The sequence below is a fragment of the Puma concolor genome, chromosome A1 (genome assembly GCF_028749965.1).
Source record: "Puma concolor isolate L17-30 chromosome A1, mPumCon1.1.hap2, whole genome shotgun sequence".
Lineage (NCBI taxonomy): Eukaryota > Metazoa > Chordata > Mammalia > Carnivora > Felidae > Puma > Puma concolor.
In genome coordinates this window covers 130561697-130582155 of record NC_141667.1, presented here as the reverse complement: position 1 = coordinate 130582155, position 20459 = coordinate 130561697, and the positions used below count along the sequence as shown (strand labels likewise).

Below are 20459 nucleotides of genomic sequence, written 5' to 3'. Positions count from 1 at the left end.
TAAAACCTAGAGGAAATCTCCCGAGAACATACTTGTTTGTGTGAAGTTGTGTTTCTTGATGGTGGAAGCAGATAGGAGAAACGGATGACTGAGCTCCAACGGCTGCTGCCCTGGGGAAGGGCCACAGTGAACCTGCAGCTCAGTCACCCCCAGGTGCTTGCACTGGTGAGGGCAGAATCTACGGGGGAGGCTCCGAAACAGGGGACAGTCCATGAAGATCCCTACTTGTCCTTGATGTCTTGGGGGGGGGGGTCTCTGGCTAGAGTGGCCCCCATATACTGGCCCCGAGAATGCTGGGGACTGGAGGTGGACCCTTCTTTCGGCTGGCAATTCCACAAGGTCAGACCTGGAGTCCTGATCATACGGGTGTCCTCAGGTCCAGCACAGCCTGGCACCCAGGAGACACTCAATAATGCCTGTGAAGCTGGGTGGCTTGGCAGGGAATGGCCACACTCTCCTGTGTGGAGCTCAAAGCGAAGGCCAGGAAGGGCACTGGGCGCACGGAGACTGCTCTGCAGGGTTGGAGGAGCAGCGGAGGCCTCTGGGCACAATGTGGGTGGGGCCAGGAGTGGAAGTGCAACTTGAAGAAATTGGAAACAGGAAAGAGGCTTTGGAGAGAAAGTGGAGGCCAGTGCCAAAAAGCCAGGAAGGGCCTTCAGGTTGGGGTTAGAGGCTTTGCTCGTTTGTCCTGGGGCTCCTTCCAGCAGCCTCTGGGTGATCCTGAGTTCCTAACCCTTCTTCTCAGGGGAGAGAGTGGTCTGGTGCTGTGATGTCAGAGGCCCCACGAGTTTGGCATGACTGAACCAGCTTTCCTGGGGCAGCTCCCACCTGGGCTTCTTGATAACCTGGGCAGTAGGCCTCAGTCCAGTAGCACCCAGGCCTTCCCCATGGACCAAGGCTCCTGAGCCCTCCACCTCTGCACCAGGAGGTCTCTCGGGGAAAAGGATAAAGCAAGTGCGTATGCTGTGAACGTGCCTTGCTGGGACAAACGGTGCAGAAGCTGCGGGCGCTTCTGAAGGGCGGGCTGCAGAGGTAAGGCAGAGCCCACGTAACCCCGGCCCTCTCTGGGCCTCAGCATCCCTGTCTGGGGAATGGGCAAGTTGGACTGGCTCAACAGACACGCAGTCTGCTTGGGCGCAAACTGCCTGGCCTGGTGCGAGGGCCTTTCTCAGTGCACCTTCCTCATGTGCCTGCCTTTATCCGGCGTGGACCTGTGCTCCCCAGGATCTGCATTTCAGTCTCTTCCTCTTCTCTCAGTCTACAGGTACCCTCCTGCCTGTACCCCTAGGATGCCCTCGCGCCCTCAATCACCCTTGGAGATGCACCTAACTGTCTCTTCCCTAGACGTGCCCCTTCTCACCCTCAGCTGGCAGTTCCCAAAAGCCTTTCCAGAAACTTCCTCTAGACCCAGAATCAGGGACTATTGGATCTTCTTTTGCATCTCTAACTCTCTAGGTGAACTTAAAGGATTCATTACATTTCTTTCTAGAACAGCAAGGCAGCTGGAGAAGCTGAGTTTAGTGTGGATGTTTGGAGATCAAATTCTAGCCACTCATTAAATAAATATGGAGAACCAATGATCTTCTCTCTCCTCATTCACAAGAAGCACCCACCTCCTGGAGCTCTCAGCTCATACACAGCGCTGCACGAGGGCGGCACCAGCCCCTCAATTGTATCCTGAAGTTTGCAACAGCATCCCCATCATCCTGACGCTGCTTAGAGAAGAGAGTGCACTATGGGTCAGGCACTGCTGCTTTCTTGCTCACGGCACTGTGTGAGGTAGGTGCTACGGGCATTCACGTTTGACAGATGCGGTAAGTGAGGCACAGAGAGCTCACCTGCCTCGTCCAGCGAGGTGTGGTATGGCCCCATGACTGATCTCAGGCCAGTACCTTTGAGCCTGTGCCACACTGCCCCCCAGCCTGGGCCTCCCTGGGATGCTGTCACCATGCTCTTGCTCAGGCCTTAGCACGTCCCTGGCTGCAGGGGCCTGCTCCAACAGAGTGAGACCAAAGGCTGGGCCCCCACGTGGGAATGTGAGTAGCTCTCCCTGGTGGGGCAGAAAAGACTTGCAAAAAGTATGGAAACGGCCTCGAGGTAGTGAGACCTAATTTAAGTTCTTAAGGCAACAACATTCAAAGTAACAGCAATAACGCAACAAGAAGAAAAGAAGAAGGAAGTCCTTTGGCAGCACGACCTATCTGCTGTGCCTTGCAACAAAAGGGTGGGTTTTTATGGCCCTGTTGTGTAGTAACACTTAAAGATTTGTTAGTGACCCTGTTTAAATTTACACATGTTTAGATGTTTGGTTAAAATTTTTGGTTACATTTTTAAATTTAAAAAATTAAAAGTTTTTAAATGTATGTTTAAATTTTGGGTTAAAAATGGAAATCATTTCCTCCGATTTCACTCTCCTCTGAAGCACCAAAATGCACCTAAAACACCATACGGGATGAGGGATCTCAAGATCCATTTAGAACTGTAGCCCTAACAGGCTTCTTTCTTCCATAATTTCATGGTTTGTTTGGAAAACTGCCCAACTATGACACTGTATCATCTGGGATAATACAACCCTGGTGTAGTGAGTGACGGCTGAAAGGCAAGCTTGTCTTCTGGAAGAATACGAGAGATATAGCGTGCATTCAAATCCGAGACAGAAAAACAATTTTAAAAGTGCCAACGGGTACACAATACCATGTCACAAGGTAACTTTTAAAACACAAAGTCTAAAGAAGTTAAAGTTACAGAGAATTCCACCCGCTATCTTGGTGTTCTCTGGTGGTATTTGGGGCTGACGACAAATGTGACTCTGATTTTGCCACCAGAAGAGAGAGGACATCCTATATCCCACTGTCCCCCTGATTTTTGGCAACAGAGACCCTGCCTGGGATGTCCAGAAAGCTGGTATCAAAAGCTACAAATATGAGCTGAAGCGATGCTTTTGAGTTCAGTTTTGCTTTTCTCAAATGCTAATGATCTCTAAAATGATGTTATATTTCATTTCACATTCACAAGGAATTCTATTGCCATAGCAACCGGAATGTGATACCACAAGTTTTCTTGAAAATGGGGCTTAGAATATCGCCTCTCCTCCCCTGCAGGGCACAAGGGCCATGGTACCCATGCAGTGCTCAGGAGAACCTACCCCCACCCACTCCCCTCCCCACCTCCCGCCCCACCAAGGGCACAAGGGCCTGGCCGCGGAGGGTGCGCTCTAAACTGAGGCCCCTTGGAACCCAACACCACGTTCCCCTTTCTCTCCACACTCCGGCCCCACAAGGAGCGTCCTAAGAGAGACTCTGGGGCACAAATCAAACTGGGAAATGAAGTCAGAACTTCTTTTTGTAAAGACTGGTAGAAAAAGAGAATGGAACATGGATGAATTTAGAATTTTTGTTTGCATGAAAAAAGAAGGTGTTTTTCAGTTTCCTCTATCAATAACTCCCCGGAAATTAGGGACAAAAGACAAATTGTCATCGGTGGGGCTGAAGATGCCATTAAATATTCTGCTCTCTTGAGGTGGGGTTGTACTATAGTGTCCTTTACCCCCTCTCCTTTCTTCTAAGACCCTACCCCCCAGCCCTCTGTCACTCTGTTTCTTCCTGCTCCCCGTTGGAACCATGGCTCTGGTGAAGGTGGAGAGGTGCTCACCCAAAGCCCCCTCCCTAGGGCTGGCCTGCCTCCCATCCCTGCCAAGGCCCTGTGGTCGGTGAATAGGTCCTCACTGTTTGTTGGGCACTCCCTGTGGGAATGCTGGAGGAAAGAGTCGGGCTGGCCTTCCCAGTGCCTAGGACTTGAGCTGACCTGAGCAGGAAGCAGAGAAGGCTCCTCCATGGGATCCAGACCCACCGGGGTAGGTCTGCAAAAAGGGGAGTCCTGGTTATAGTTAGGCATCTCCAGGATCTCACAGGACCTGACCCTCAGCACCATACTCCCCAATTCCACCCACCAGCAAGCCATGGAGGCCCCATACCTGCTAGGCAGGGCCCTTGTTCCTGCCTCTGTGGTCCCTGCATGATCTCCTCTCCTCCCTGCTCTACATCTGAGGCCACGTTAGATTAAAGATGAGTACAGGTGTCATTAATACACAACACTTGCGACATGCCTGCCACATGCTAGGTGGTTTCTGTGCAGCATCTCATTTACTTTTCTCCACAGAGCAAGTCGTACTGCCAATAAGCCCTGTTTTACAGCAAAGGGAAAGGCCCAGAGAAGCAGAGTGATGTGCCCAAAATCACACAGCTGGAAAGTGGCAGAGCAGGGCTGCCCCAAGTCTCTCTGGGAGCTTGTGGGTACTGCTGTTCAGTAGGTGGGCATTCACAAAATCTGTATAAAACCTCAATGAATCAGAAGGATTCGGTGGATAAATTCAATCAGCATGAAGCAGAACTGAGCCCTAATCTGCTTGCACCAGCAGCCCCCATCCTCTCCAGCTCTCCCCCATCATCCCTCACCGAGGCAGGTTTCACGGTGGTGGTTTTTCCCTGGCCTGACATGAGAAATGCTGTTTGAATAACCGATGGTGAGCGAGGCTGGGCACACTCTGATGCAGAAATAAAAACCTTTAGAAAGATGCAATTTGGGGGATATTGAAAACTGGAGAACGGAACATCAGTCTATAAAATTCAACATGGCCAATAAAGCTGGAGCAAGTGGTCAAGTGTTTTAGTGCTCACAGGGCTGGGGAATTAGCAGGCATGAGGCTGGGCAGAGCTTTCATACCAGGGACATTTTTTCTGGACTCATTTTGGCCTCATTTCCATAATGTGCCTCATGATTTCTGAAGCACCTCAGCATTAGCGTCATAAGCACAGCCATGAAAGTGTCCAAGACTATTCCCATCACAGGAGAAACTCAACCTAGCAGAGCACTGTCGGTTCTAGGACACGTCCCTCCCGTGCTCCCGCTGCCACAGCCCACGCGTGGAAGTGGGAAAGTGGCCCTTCACGGGGCAGCAGGCAGCACTGGTAGTGGCTGCTTCAGGTCAACAGACCTGTGCTTTGCTGCTGAGAATGCCCTGATGTCCTGGTCACACCACTGTGGCCTGGGGGCCTGTAGGGAGGGGCCAGAACTCTGTCCCTCCGCTCTGGATGCCCGGGAGACTCAGCAGCCCATTTTCTGTCTCCACTGTAGGCCCGTGCTGGGTTTTCTCCTGAGCATTCTCTTCCCCTCCCTGCCCTATCCCAAAGGTCTGCTTAGATTCTGTTCTCCAAGGAGCCCCCTCTAAAGGCCAGGGATCTCTGGAGGTGGACACACATAAAACATGCATCGCTGAAATGCTGCTGCTGCTATCCTTTGGCTAAAGCTCCAGCCTTCCTCTTTCTCTCCTGCCTTTACACATTCAACCTGCAGACTCAGCACCCAGGCCATTTGTCAAAAGGGCATTAGAAGATCCATCCTCAAATCCAAAAGCAAAGGGGTAAGGAGGCATCCTCCTACCTTTAAGGAAGCAGTCCTTGCTGCGGACGATGACGATCTTCCTCCCCAGCAAGCAAGCAGCACGGTGGAGCTCACAATGGTTCTCATAAAACCTCCCATCGGAGCCACACACAGGCATGTAGCTGGGCCTGCATGCCTCCAGGCACCGACATTCGGGCTCCCCCGTCTCTCTGCTGAGCATGCACCTGCTCCCACGGCTGCAGAACTTCTTCCCACAGGATGCTGGCAGCCCGTCGTGGCCAGAAAGTCCTGCCAAACACACAGACACAGAGGGTCAGCTGCGAGCATTCACGGGCGGGGGTCATGGGCTTCCTTTGTGGTTGCATTTTTTTTTAAATTTTTTTTTTCAATGTTCATTTATTTTTGGGACAGAGAGAGACACAGCATGAACGGGGGAGGGGCAGAGAGAGAGGGAGACACAGAATCGGAAACAGGCTCCAGGCTCCGAGCCATCAGCCCAGAGCCCGACGCGGGGCTTGAACTCACGGAGCGCGAGATCGTGACCTGGCTGAAGTCGGACGCTTAACCGACTGCGCCACCCAGGCGCCCCCCTTTGTGGTTGCATTTGCCAGTGAAGCCAAGGCCTGGGGGCTCAGGGTGTCCAAAAAAGTCTGTGCCCTACTGACAGCAGGTGGCCATGGATGCCAAGAGCAGTACCCTGCTGTACAGCATTCAGGTTTTATGGCTGGCTCACACCTAGCATCTCAGGCACCACCTCTGCCCACCCTGGGAGGGAAGAGTCAACAGGGGACCACACGGCGATAGCGAAGTGCCAGTGGACCCTGCCAACTGAGAGTAGGATGGTTTGCCAAAAGGCAGAGGCTCGAGTCACAGCTCCCATAACCACAGGGCAGGGACAGACCTGATGTGAGGAGGAGTTTTGTACAGGGGTGGGGTGGGGAGGGGAAGGATGCCAAGGTGTGATTCTGGGAGACATAGAATACCAAGCCATGGAAGTTTGGTCAGGTATGTTAGGCACTGGGGAGCTATCGCAGAGGCCAGGGAGTCAGCGTGGAGTAAGAAAGGAGAAAGTGCTACTCTAAGTGTTCGGGATGGGGGGCAGCCAAAGCAGAGAGGCTGGAGGTTGACCTTTCTCTCTAAGGAGAATGTGGTTCTCTAGGATACACATCACCAGCGGTGGGACCAGCAGCCTTTCTCTACTGCCCATCCCTTTCTAGCACCAAGCACAAAGCTGCAGCTGGGACAGGAAGGCTGAGACCCTGGGCATGGCTGCTGCCATGCTGCTAGGCATCTGCTGCACCCAACATATGAGCACAGTGACGTGAGGCACTGGTGCTGGAGCCCACATGCCCAAGTAGGCAGGGCAGCTGGTAGAGCATCTTATTGCTGGAAGGGTCCGCTTAGGCTAACGGCCAGGCAAGTGCCCCAAAACATCATTCCACTCCACTAGAGGAGCCCAGAAAATGAGATGATTGCCATGGAGCATTAATGGCAGCAAGCAGAAATTGAGAATAAGAAAGGGATATCAAAATACAAATAAAACATAAATTCTGATTTTGTGGCCACAGAAGCCTTTGCTTTTAAGTTTTAGAGAAATCTTCAGAATACTCTGTGAGACAGAATGGCCCCAGAGGTCAACACTGAACCTTTGGTCCCAACTCTGATACCAGGAGATTAAAATGTCTGAGGGAAAAACAACCTTCTTTTTCTTGTTTTTGGTTAAGCTTGCTTTTCATCATTCTAGATTTGAAAGGAAAAAAAAAATCAGTTATCAATAGATTAGCTGCTTGATTCAATAATTCATTTAAATTCTTCCAGCCTTGGCAAGCTAAGAATTATTGACTTTTTCTTGAATCATAATAAACTAGAAGGTCAAAATATCTCTGAGCAGTGTAAAAGTGTGGATCCTAAGCAGGCACGTGAATCTCCTTTATCCACTTGGCTGATGTTTGCATGTCACGGTGGAGGCTCGGCGGCATTCATCAGCTCCCGCGTACATCTTTCTGTCAAGGTTGACAGGCAGAGGGGAGCTGAGGGTGCGTGGCAGTGGGAGGCCAGGGGCTGGAGGCCCTCCACCTACCGTGTTGATGGCTGCTTTGCCACAGAGTGCGTTTGATTAACACGACTCTCCTGGGTGGCTGCAAAATGGGTTACCCTGGAAAATGCTGGCGGCTATTAGAAGAAACTAATTCAGCTCTAAAAATGCCAGCCTTTGTTTCTTTCCCAAGACAGCCAGGGCACAAATCCGTGCTGTTGTATCACTGTTTTAATAAACTTCCCCATGTGACGGGAAGGGCACTCACTAATCGCCCCAGTTTGAAGAAGCACAGCCAATGTTTCTGAGTGTCTGACCTCTCAGTTCCTGCTTTAGGGCATTTGCCCTGGCTCTACTGCCCACCCAGGATGCACTCACTTTCCAGCTAACTCAGCTCCAACTACTCACCCCTGGGCTCCGGGGCCTCTCTGAGGTGCTTCCTGACAGTGCAAGTCTGAGCACTCCTTCTCTGGATTCCCTTCTTGAAAATGCCTGTGCCACTGTGTGGATGAGGGAGGCCCTACAGGTATGGGACCTTTGTCCTCACGCAGCCCCAGACACTTGGGCTTTAAGAAACACAGTAGTTTTATTTTTATACTTTTTTAATGTGTATTTATTTTTGAAAGAGAGTGTGAGCAGGAGAGGGGCAGAGAGAGAGAGACAGACAGACAGACAGACAGACAGACAGACAGACAGACAGAGGATGTGGAACAGCCTCTACACTGACAGCAGAGAGCCCAGCCTGATGTGGGGCTTGAATTCATGAACTGTGAGATCACGACCTGAGCCAAAGTCTGGTGCTCAACCTGCTGAGCCACCCAGGAGCCCCAGAAAGAGTAGTTTTCAAAGGTGACCTCCTTAACTCTGACTTGGTGCCATGGCTCAAACCTCAGGTTAGATGTTGAGATAGGGAGGGTAGTGGGGGCCCCATGTCCCCGAGGGGGGACCTTTTAAGGGATGCATCTCCTCTTGCCAACTCCAGGAGGGCAGGAGGGAAGGCGGCAGGAGGGAGACACAAAGGGGAGACAAAAGTCCAGGGAGGTGGACCTTGTGGGGTAAAGGAGACTAGAATCTGGAGTGACTGAGCAAGAAGGGACTCAGAGACCACCTAATTCAGCCTAGACGGTTAAAGCCAGCCCACAGTGGATGGCAGGGTAGAGGATGAGCAGAACCCCCTCCTCCTGATCCTTTCTTCTCTGAAACACTGGCAGGCCCAGATCGCAGTGAGTGCCTCTGAATACCAGCAATGGACATTGTGCCCTCCAGTGCCCATGTAGGAGGTATGACTGAGGCCTCCCCCATAGGCTGTGTTCTGAAGAGTTAGTGTTAAGAAAACACGTGCTGACTTGTGCTCACAGAGGTCATCAAGAACACTCAGATTCTCTCTGACATGGAAATTGGTGGTCGGCAAATATTTGATTCCTAATTATTTGCAATTAAGGCAGAAAGAGCTGTACAGCCATGTACCTGCCTTTCCCAATCTGTAGCCAGCAGGCCCCTCAAAGAGCTGGGAACGCCCTGCACAGAGGTGGGCCTGGAATCCCATCCTTGGCCAAAGAGACACAGACCAAGCAGTGGGTTGTGCACTAAACAAGCCCCTTGTTACCACTTCCTCCTTGTTATTAAAACAGAATGAATTCCCCAGTCCTAGTGGGACTATGATAAAACAGTAATGGGAAAGGTAACCAAGTGAGACCGTCAGCAACTGCCTACAGTATTTATGAGGATGACCATGATGCATGAAAAAGATATAATGTGCTTAATTTATAGTCATAAAGAAAGTCGTTTACCCAGGTTAGAAACCGATCATCTTACCAAATAAGCTGCTTTTAGACACTAATTAAATTTACTGAACACAGTTAGAAATGGGAATTGTTACATGAAAGTTATGGCGGCAGAGAAACAAGCCCATTTGTACCAGTTGGTGCTAGAGACCCCCCTCTGTGACTCGGACCAGGAGTCTTGATTTGAACTCACAGACTTGGGACTGCCATCACCCCCAGCAAAGGTTAAGTTGTGCAGCTTAGGGACAGAGGAAGCCGAGGCCATGGGACCCCCACTCAGGGATCAGACAGAGGAGGTGGGTCCTTCCTCATTCACCTGTTGCAGGGGGCCCCTCCCTTGTTTTCTCACCACTGACCACCCCACACGGCGCCAAAAATTCAGTGATTTTGTTTCCAAACTCTGACTCAGTCTCTGTAACTGGTTTCCTGGCACAAAGCACATCAGTGAGTGCTTCCCTCTCAGGGATGGTGTCCAGTGGCATGTGAGGGGAAAGAAGCTAGTCTTCTACTTTGGGATGCTAACTGCCTCAGGCAAGACCTCCCAGTGCAGCACTTCTGTCTGGGAACTTGTCCCAGAGAGCGCCCTCTCCATTACGCTGTCTTAGGAGGTTCACTCCTCGCCCAGCAAAGGAATAGGGCTGAAATCCTCACTACCTTATCCCACCCTGCCGTAAAGTCACAGTAAGGTCAGACGTTGGCTCTCCCACCCACGCTGTGAGGCCCAAAGCAGGCCAAGAAGAGTGAAATGTGGCTGCGGAAGGCATGTACAGGGCCATAACCCAGCAGCCCTGCAGTGACAGCCTCACTGCTGCCTGCCATGGGCCCAGCCTCGCGCAGCAGTCTCCAGCTTCTGCAGACAACAGGTCTTTGTACAGGAACTAAGTTCCACCTGTCAGCAGACATAGCCCTTTAGAGATGGATTATACGCTTCCTTTTCTTTTTAAAAAGTAATTTATTTTGAGAGATAGAAGAGAGCCAGTGGGCATGCTGGGGGAGGGGCGGAGAGACAGGGAGAGAACCTCAAGCAGGCTCCACGCTGTCAGTGCAGACCCAGATGCGGGGCTTGATCCCCCAAACCATGAGATCATAAACTGAGCTGAAATGAGGAGTCGGATGCTTAACTGACCGAGGCACCCAGGTGCCCCCAAATGCTTTATTTCCTGAGCATCCGTACACTCACCAGGGAGCTGCAGCACATGGCCAGGGTCATGGTCGGGTTTTTTAAGGACCTAGAGCTGAGAACTTGCCTTTGGGAGAGTGCCGTGTGTACAGAGGTGTGCAGCTATACATGGTGTGCCATCCAGGAGCTGTAGGTAATGGTCCCAGGTCTCCCCACCTCCACCCTCCCAAGAAAACTTACATACTCAGACATGCCCAAGGTGGTCGGGAGACAGAGTGGCGAACTTTGACTCCTTCATTGCAGAGAACACACAAGTGCCATGTACACGGCTGCGGAACTTGAGGCTGTGTGAGACCCAGCAGAGACCCAGCTCCCCCAGTCAGTGTGGTTCCTATGCCCCACATGGGTGGTAACATGGGGTGCTTCAGGAGTGCATGCCTGCCAGCTCTCCATCCACCTCTACAGCCATAATAGTTCTGGAGCACCTCCTATGTGCCAGACCCTATTCTAGCTGTGGGGATACAAGGGAGACCAGGACACTGTCCTCGGGGCAGTACATAGCAGTGTGGGGAGACACACAACTATGTGAACAGGCAAACGACAAACAAATGCTAGGAAGGAAACAGGGCACCGCAGTGGGCCAACACCATTGGAGTCAGAGGAGCCTCGTTGAGGGGGTGAGATTTGCCTGGAGACCTGAAAGTGAAGGGGCAGAGCTCTGGGGCCAGGGAGAGGGAGCAGCCTGTGGGCCCTGGAGCTCAGTGAGCACAGCAAGGGGTAGACACAGGAAGAAGCCCACTCACAATGAGGCAAACCTTGCCTGGCAGACCCAGTCTGCAGGCAGCTGTGAGTGCAGGTGCAAAGATGCCACCTTGCCCAAGTGTACCCTTGCAAAAGTGGGGTGACTCTGGCTCTCTGGAAGTGTTTCTCAGCCCCTGAGTAATGAGTGTTGGAGACAGGCCTAATTGCCCTGATGTTCAGCACCCCAGCTCTACTCCTGCCTGAAAGGGGCCCATCCTCAAACACTCCCACCGGCCAGCCAGAAGGCTCTTTGCACCTTCTAGAGCCCTTCTGGCTCTCACCATGAGCCACCTTGGTGGGAACCGACATACCCTTGGGTGCCCTGGGTGCTAGGGTTTCAGGTCCATCTCTGCCCTGGAAAGTCTTATTCCTACTCAAGTGATGGGAAGAAAATCTGTAATTCCCCCTAGAGAGGTGTGCGTTTCCAGTATCCAGGCTGAGAGGGCAATGTATGAAGTAACTACTGTTTACTGAGGTGTGTCCTGCTTAACACTTAGAACACGTGAGCTCATCTAATTCTCCTTTAGTCCTTATAAAAGCCCTACGAAAGAGACACACAGGCTTCATTCTGAGTGTGTATGTACATAGACACATGCCCATGCTACAGATGAGGAAATACAAGTCAAGAAGTGATTTGCCTATGGTCAGACAACAAATTGGCTGTAGGTAGTAGAGTCCAGATTTCAATTAGTCTCACTCCAGATCATGAGATAATCTTCTCAGCTGGGGATGTGGCATTCATGCCAGGAGGGTACACAGTCTGAGCCACTCCATCAGCAGGACACCTCCAAACATCAGCATGACTGGCCTACGGGATCTCTGCTGCTCATGCACCAAGAGCACGCGGCTCGAAGGGCCATTTAACACCTTCTCTAAGGGCTGGATGTTTACGGAGTTATAGGAGGAAGCCCTGCTTGGGTCTCTGAACATCACAGGGCCAAACCCACACCTCGTCATGCATTGACCCTTGGCCAGCGGCCCCATCTCTCCATCGGGAGGGATGCCTCTCAGCTGTAGCACCTTCCTACCCCTGTTCCCAGCCCCAGCCTTTTTTTTCTGGAGATTGTTGAGGTCACCACTGGGCAGATGTGATTTCCTCTCAGGGACCCCAGAGGAGAGCCTAAGCTGAGGCAATCATGTGCTTCTTAAAAGCAGAGTTTTGACTAGCTCTGAAAGACATGACCCAATTTTCTAGGTCCCGTCACTTAACAGAAATATCTGGTTACCCATTTCTGGGAGTTGATGCAGCTTGTCACATGCACTGCTCACAGATAGTAAACCGAGGTTTGACAAACTGGCTTCAAAACAAACCATGACTCCAAAGCCAGAAATGCCTGGAACTAAGGGGAGGGAAGACCTTCAACCTTCAGCGGGCTCTCAGTTCTGGCCAAGGAGTCTGTATCTAACCCACCACTGGGGGCTACATACTATGCAATGTTTCCGGCCAAGGCCTTTGGAGGTGGTTATTTCTAATCACAGATGAACACTGTACCAAAGCATACTTTCCCCAAACTTAAAAACATGCCTCTCATGAGAATATAAAGTGAGCACAAGTTGATCATGTATGAAGGGACCACAGGAGTGAGAAGCTGGTTCAGGGGAGAAATGGAAGGGGTATATGAATGGGGGCTGAGCGGGCCAGGTGAGGCACATAGCTGGTGAATGACATACAGGACAAGAAGACACAACTCTGGGGCCATTTTTTCCACAAAGAAGAAACAGTCCACCTTTGTACTGGGCACAAATCTATGAGTTAGCAGCTAACTTCAGAGTAAGGGCCTCGAGACAGTAGTACCTAGTGAGATAAACAGAGTTGTGGCCTCTCATCCAGATCATAAACAGCCCTTGGGTGAGCCTGTTAAATGCTGCTGCAGGATGACCTGGGAGGATGTGTCACCTGCCTTTTGCCTTATTTCCAAATTTTCGGGATTTCCCCCAGTACCACGGAGTACCTACAGCTATAGATGTCATTTGAAAAGGCCATCATGGAGTTTCACCTTTCCCCCCTACACTGGGCATCTCCTGTCCTTGGAGTCCCCAGCCTCAGAGAGACCCCAGAAGGGAGGACACAGAGCCCCCAACCACTGAGCTCAGCTTTGCTGTCACAGCCGAGAACTCCCATGTGGGAAGGGCACCTGGTGGTGCAGAGCAAGAGTGAGCTGGGGCAGGGATGCGTCACCAGACTCAGGGTTAAGCCTCAGCACTAACACAGCCCTGAATTCCTACCCTTGTCAGCCATGTGACCCCTGCCAAGTTCCCAACCCACTTTTCCCTCTGATTTTTTTAACAAGTTTTATTTATTTTTATTTTTGAGAGACAGAGACAAAGCATGAGCGGGAGAGGAACAGAGAGACAGGGAGACACAGAATCCGAAGCAGGCTCCAGGCTCTGAGCTGTCAGCACAGAGCCCGATGTGGGGCTTGAACTCATGACCCAGGAGATCATGAGCTGAGCTGAAGTTGAACGCTTAAACCGACTGAGCCACCCAGGAGCCCCACCTACTTTAAAAAAGAAGACAACGATGGTTTGATGCTTACAGGATTGTTTTGAGGACTAATTGAGATAATTCATAGAGAGAACTTGGCACATCATAAGTGTTCAATTCAAACACTCAGTGACAGAGTGAACAGTACCGAAAGCTATGAAGCCATTTGATTTTACTGACGCAAGTGGACACAAGTGTGGGCTAGTGACGGTCTTCAGGAGGCCTGCCTTAATGAAAAGGAGAGCATAATTACACTGAGAAATAAGTTGTACTGACTGGCTCTAAAAGGCAGATTCGAAACAGCAAGCTTCAGCATGTCTCAAGGACATGCTTCCCTTTGCAATTTCGCCCTGGGGATTCGCTCGCACCATGTAAACTCTGCCCAGCCTCCAAGGTGAGGGAGCCTGAAATCACACATTCTGAGGGCAGAGAACTGAATGGCTGCCCCAGCCTCTGTGGGCTCCACTCAATATCTCAGGGCCTCTGCCCTGCCAGGAGAGTCTGGAGCTCAGCTTCAAAGACAGCCCGGGGCCCAGGGCCCGCTTACCACGCTCAGGTCCTGGTGTGTTTCCTTTCCTTCTGGGAGCCCTTCATGCTGTGATGCCACCTTGATCTCTACTTTGTGTGACAACGGTGAACTGGCTTGACTCACGATTTTTAGAGCTTTCTCCCTGAGGCCTCCCATAGGCATACTCCATCTAAGACGGGCTCCCGGGCTGCTGGCCAGCACACAGTACTTTGCACAGCACAGGTGGGGACCTCCTGCTTCTCTGGATCTTCAGACAGAACAGCGGGTCCTGGGGCAGGGCCCTCAGCAGCTGGACTTCACAGTCATTTGATGTTCTCGGGCCAGGGATGGCGGTGTCTCTCTGGTTTCAGGGCAAGAGCCAGGTTCTCCTTCTTATGTTTAGAGTGCAGTAACGGGCCTGACACAGAGTGGCTGTGGGAAGTGCCAGGGGAAAGACTGAATTTGATTAAGCTTGCCGGCCAGAGATCCAAGTCCTCAGAAATCAGTGGTTTTAAAGAAGCAGACACAGTGAGTAGCAGAAAGGGTGGGCACCGTGGAAAGCACAGAGCGGGCAAGTCTCCTTCCTGTGTGAGCCTCAGTTTCCTCAACAGGATCATGAGGGGCTTCTACAGAGATCCCGTGAGACAGGAAAAACAACCTCATGCCAGTGAATTTAGGAATATAAAAGCCCGTGTCCTACCTCGCCTGTCTTTGGCTATAATAAAACCATCTCTTCTTTGCCTTCGTGTCTCCGTTTGCCCTTATCAAGCTATCTCAACGGGCTTCTGAAGGGTTATTTCAGAGACCTTCTTAAAAAGAAAAGCTGCATGAAAATGGAAACCACAATAGGATTTTTGCCCTTGGGAGAGTTTCTTTTGCAAAATGGTTTTGTTTTAGAGCACTTCCTCCAAATGTATTCCTGTCCCCAAGTTCCCGTTCTTTGCCTAAAGCCTCTTCAGTTTGCATCTGTCTTATTCTCTGCCACCAGACCTCTCATTTTTCCTCCTGGTTCCAAGCTCTCCTGTCACTTTCTCTGGCTCCTCGGGGCTCCCTGAATCTTCGAGCCAAGGGGGCCAGATGTTGCCGCTCTCGATGGGTCTCTACTCTCCCGCTGATACCTCATTATGTGGGTTCTTTCCTGCTTCTCTACCAACTAATGATTCAAGGCCATGACACCGTGGGCTGCTTCCAATTATTTCAAGGCTTATTGCGGAGACTCTCAGCATGAGGCACCGTGGTGCTCCCCAACATTTATACTCCAGACTTACGAGCACGGAGGGGAGGCTACTTTCTTCTAGGGCCCTTTACCTGCTGTACAAGAGCTGCCCCCATGTCAACATCTTGCCTTGGTAGATCACTTATCACAGATGTGTGTCACAACTAGACAGAACAGCATGATCATCTCCTTGATTATTCTGTTATTTTTTAAAAAATGGAGGGGCGCCTGGGTGGCGCAGTCGGTTAAGCGTCCGACTTCAGCCAGGTCACGATCTCGCGGTCCGTGAGTTCGAGCCCCGCGTCGGGCTCTGGGCTGATGGCTCAGAGCCTGGAGCCTGTTTCTGATTCTGTGTCTCCCTCTCTCTCTGCCCCTCCCCCGTTCATGCTCTGTCTCTCTCTGTCCCAAAAATAAATAAACGTTGATGAAAAAATTAAAAAAAAAATGGAGCTCAATTAGAATATCTACTATTCATGTAGAAAAAAATCAGTACTTTCTAATCAGAAGGGTGTCAATTTCTCAAAGATCTGCCCTTTTCTCTCAATGGGATCAGCAGCCATATTATCAAAACAAAGCTTAGTAACAGTATCAAATAGATAATATCATTTCTTCTCTTGTCAGCTCCCACCCTCTGACTTTCCTGAGCCAATCAGCTGTTGAGGCCTCGGACAGGTGGGTGCAAGGGCTCATGGGAGGCTGGCTGCTTTCCCAGCTCCATGGGTAGTCTGTGTGCTCTACCCCTGAGACCAAGGGAGCCCTACAACCTGTCTACTCCCACATGGAGAACCCTAAAGTCTGCCACCCACTCCCAACCAGGCACTATTTATGAGACCACTACTGCCTTAAGGTCCTTCAGCATGTGAACCTGCACCCCAGTGAGCAGGCAGTGGGAAATAACCATTTACAGGAGGGGTCTGGTCTCCAAAAAGGGAAGAATGACCAGAACTAGACCTGCGAGAGGAGGAGGATGACAACTCGATAGAGACAATATAGTACGAGAACTCTAGGAGACTTCAGCACAGTGCAGAGAGGGGTTTTAAAGAGAGCTATGATTTTTTTAAAGTTATTTATTTATTTTGACAGAGCATGTATGAGCAGTGGAGGGCAGAGAAACAGGGAAAGAGAGAATCCCAAGCAGGCTCCACACTGTCAGCACAGAGACCAATGTGAGGCTCGAACTCACGAACCATGAGATCATGACCTGAGCTGAAATCAAGAGTTGGATGCTTAACTGACTGAACCACCCAGGTGCCCCAAGACAGCTATGATTTTTGAGCCAAAAAGAAAATCAGAGGAATGTAAGGGCAGAATGGTCACTATTGAGACTCAGATTAGTGGACTCCATGGTCAAGGATGTATCTCAAAGTCCAGTGCAAAAATAAAAATAGGGTGCCTGGGTGGCACAGATTACATGTCAGACTCCGGATTTCGGCTCAGGTCATGATTTCATGGTTCGTGGGTTCGAGCCCTGCACTGAATTCCCCACTAGCAGTGCAAAGCCTGATTGGGATTCTCTGCCTCTCTCTCTGTTCCTTTCCTGCTTGAGCTTGCTCTCACTTTCTCAAAATAAATAAATAAACATTAAAAAGAAATAAAAGTCCTAAACTATAGTAGTCATTCGAAATAAAAACTCTAAGGAAAAAGGAATAGAGGAAAACTCCTTAAATATGGCATCTTACATGGCCAGCCACTGTTTCAGTTAAAAGCAGGAGCCAGACAGGGATACCTGTCTTCAGCATTTGTATTCAAAAAGGAAGTATAATAAGATAAGAAAATGAAATAATCAGTAAAAATTTGGAAAAGGCAATCGACAACTATATCTTTTTGGTGACTGTATTTGTATACTTAGAAGACAAAGAGACTCCTGTGACAATATTAAAATTGCAAGAGAATTAGGATGAGGTAGTTGAACAGATGATAAATATGCCAAAATCAATCATTCTTCTCTTCATTAGCAATAAATAATTAGAAATGGAAAAGGGAAAAATAGTCCACTCATAATAATGGTAAAAACCATAAAATATTTACGAATAAATTTAACAAGAAAGCCATAAGACCAATATGAAATGACCATAAAATCTTATTGAAGGTCATAAAATAAGATTTGAACAAATGCAAAGGCATTTATTATTCTTAGGTGGAAAGACATTATCATAAATTTACAAATTTAATGCAATCCTTTTAGAATTGGATAAAATGATCTTAAGAAGTTCATTTGGAAGAATAAGTGCCCCCAGATAACCAAGAAAAATAAAAAAACAAAAGAAAGAGAGAGAAAGGATTGTTGCCTTAACCACCATCAGAACTTGAAACCAGAACGTCACCACTGCTATGATCAAATCGATGGTACTGACCAAGGGAGAGACAAAGCAATGACTGCACAAGTGGCAATGAAATAGAAGAGAGGATCCAGGGGCACCTGGGTGGCTCAGTCGGGTAAGCGTCTGGTTCTGGGTTTCAGCTCAGGGCATGATCTCACGGTTCGTGGGTTCAAGCTCTGTGTCGGGCTCTGCACGGACAGTGCGGAGCCTACTTGGGATTCTGTCTCCCTCTCTTTCTGCCCCTCTCCCTCCCTCTATCTCTCTCTCAAGATAAATAAACTTAAAGAAAAATGAAGAGAAAATCCAGAAATAAATCCCAGTGTATATATATGAATATTTGGTGTATGACAGGAGCGACCACTGCACTGGGAACATGAGGGTCATTTATGTGATAGATGATGCTGAGGTATGTACCTCTTCACCTGGAATAAAATCACACTGGGACCCTATTTCACACCACATAACCATCAAATTCAAATAGCTAAATGTTTAAATTATATATATTAAATAATGACTAGCTATGAAAGAACATTTACACACTTTGTGGACAGCATCGGGATTACAATAGAGTGAACAATTATGTACTCATCGACCCATTTCAAGGAAAAGGAACTGTTTTTTGAGTTTTGAATTTCTTGGCATTGCTCTCATTTCTACTCAGAGGTAAACATTACCCTCAGTTTTGTGTTTACTATTGCTTTGCTCCTGCTTTGTCATTTGACCTCACTCTTTCCAATACATTGCTTGTTCTACATGTTTCTGAATTTTATATAAATGAGTCATTACCTGAGACATAATCCTTCTGCTCCTACACTGTGGGGCTTCACCTCCATCTCTGCATAAGGCTGCAATTCATGTATTTTCCCTTACAGTGCCTGATGTATACACATACCATTAACCACTGGGATAGTCTAGTTAGGTTCTTTATTGCCTTTCCCTACATCCCTCTTTCACTCTTTGGTCTCTTTATTTCACCTGTCATTTTCTTCCTTCTACTCACACCAAAACTAAATACCCTTCATATAAAGAACCTTCAGAACATATGAACACCAAACACTCCTTTCCTGACCTGAATACATGACAAGAGCACCTTACTTCTATCTTTATTTCTCATCATTCCCTTTTCTGCCTCAACTTTTCATAGTTATGTGTGTCTAAAATATCCCTATTATCCTCATTTGGAAGAATTATTCATGCTGGGTAATTAATTCTATGTTTACTGGTTTTTTTCTCTCGATTCAATTGCATTGAATCTTCCTCTCCTCTTAGGCTTTCACTGTTGTTAAGATGTCAGCTGACAGTCTGTTCAGTCCTGTGTAGGTAATTTCAGGATCCCTTTGGCTTTCTGCGGCTTCTCTGTGGCGTAAGCATGCATGTTTCTCTGTGTTTATTCTGCTGGTAATTCATTGGATTTCCTGGAAGTAAGGATTCTTGTCTTTCATCAGTTTGTGATAACTCACAGGCATCTACCTTTAAAGATGATCTCTGGTCCCTTGTCCTCTCCTTTTTCTTTTCTTTGGGTATTCTGATTAGATCTGGGCTGTAAATTCTCTTTCTGTCTCAATCTCTCCTCTCTTGTTCACACTTCCCATGTGGAGTTCTCCTGTGCTGCACTGGAGGGATTTTTCCAAATTCACCTTCTGGCTCCTGAATTTCCTCTTCAGCTTTTTCTAATCTGCTCTTACACTTTCCCACCAAGTCAGTAAATTGAATTTTTATTTTGAGAGATTCTATTTAGTCCTGCACAGGGTGATTGGTCATTTGTTTAACCTCTTGATTTTTTAACCTTGTTTTCAATCTTTTAAAGATATTAACCAGACATATTTTACATTCTGTGTCCTTTTGTTCTTGATGCTGATTCCTCATGGTGCTTTAGCCCATGGTGTTAAACATTTTTTTTTAAATGAGCTCCCATTTCCTGAAGGTTTATCTGTGAAAGTTTTTGAGGCACAGTTTGAAGACAGGCTCATCCTGATTGTGCCAGGTACCCAAGGATTCCATCATTCTGGGTTAAAGTAAATTTATGCTTGAGATCTTTCAGGTGCTTTTCATCTGCACTATAATTCCATGTGGAGATCAGCACGTGACTGTGCATTATCAGGCACTTTCTCCAGCTCTATCCCCTTGCTGCTTTCTAATCTCGTGCCAAGATTTGAGACAAGCACATATTCTTGTAGTTTCTTGGACAGGGTGGGTTTCTTTCTCATTCACCCTTCCACTGTAGATGTAACTCTTTGGTTTCCCACATGTATATTTTCCAAACGTGTCCCCCTTGGAAGTCTCCTGGGATGTGTCCTTGGTACCCTGAATTCTGCGAGGTGTGCAAATGAAAGCTAAAACTCACCCATATGGGCAAAAGCCCTCAAGGCAAAGCCAGCTGCATGGCTACTTTACCTCTCTAGGTTCCTGATTTCACTTGGTTTTTCAGCCTCTGAGTTATTTTTATTTTCTCATCAGCACAACAATGCTTCAAAGGATTTACCAAATATTTATCTGCCATATTGCCAGAGGCAAAAGTCAGTTTATAATTTTTTAAAATAGAATGCAACAATTAAACACTGTGATAAATACAAAGATATTATATTCAACACACCACCATTCAGCACTTTGGAGAGCAGATGAGAACAGGTTCTGTGGCAGAAAAGGCTCAGGAAAGGCTGGGGTCACTGACACATAGTCTATTTTAATTTTCCTGAGTCCACCTGCCTGTTTAAAGCAAATTTAAACTCTTCCATCAGGAGGAACTTGAACAATAAAGAAAAGCCCATTACAAGGTACTGTGGAGAATA

The 20459-nt window shown here is 48.6% G+C and overlaps 1 protein-coding gene across 5 annotated transcripts in view; it reads right to left on the bottom strand.

Annotated features, from left to right (window-relative positions):
* The window catches only part of FSTL4 (follistatin like 4), a 458716-nt gene that overhangs the window by 204582 nt on the left and 233675 nt on the right, over positions 1-20459 (bottom strand). For all 5 annotated transcript variants that reach the window (XM_086704139.1, XM_086704158.1, XM_025924720.2 and 2 more), the window contains one exon: positions 5440-5688. In XM_086704139.1, the coding sequence (XP_086560265.1) occupies positions 5440-5688 (249 nt within the window). The remainder of the gene's footprint in view (positions 1-5439; positions 5689-20459) is intronic.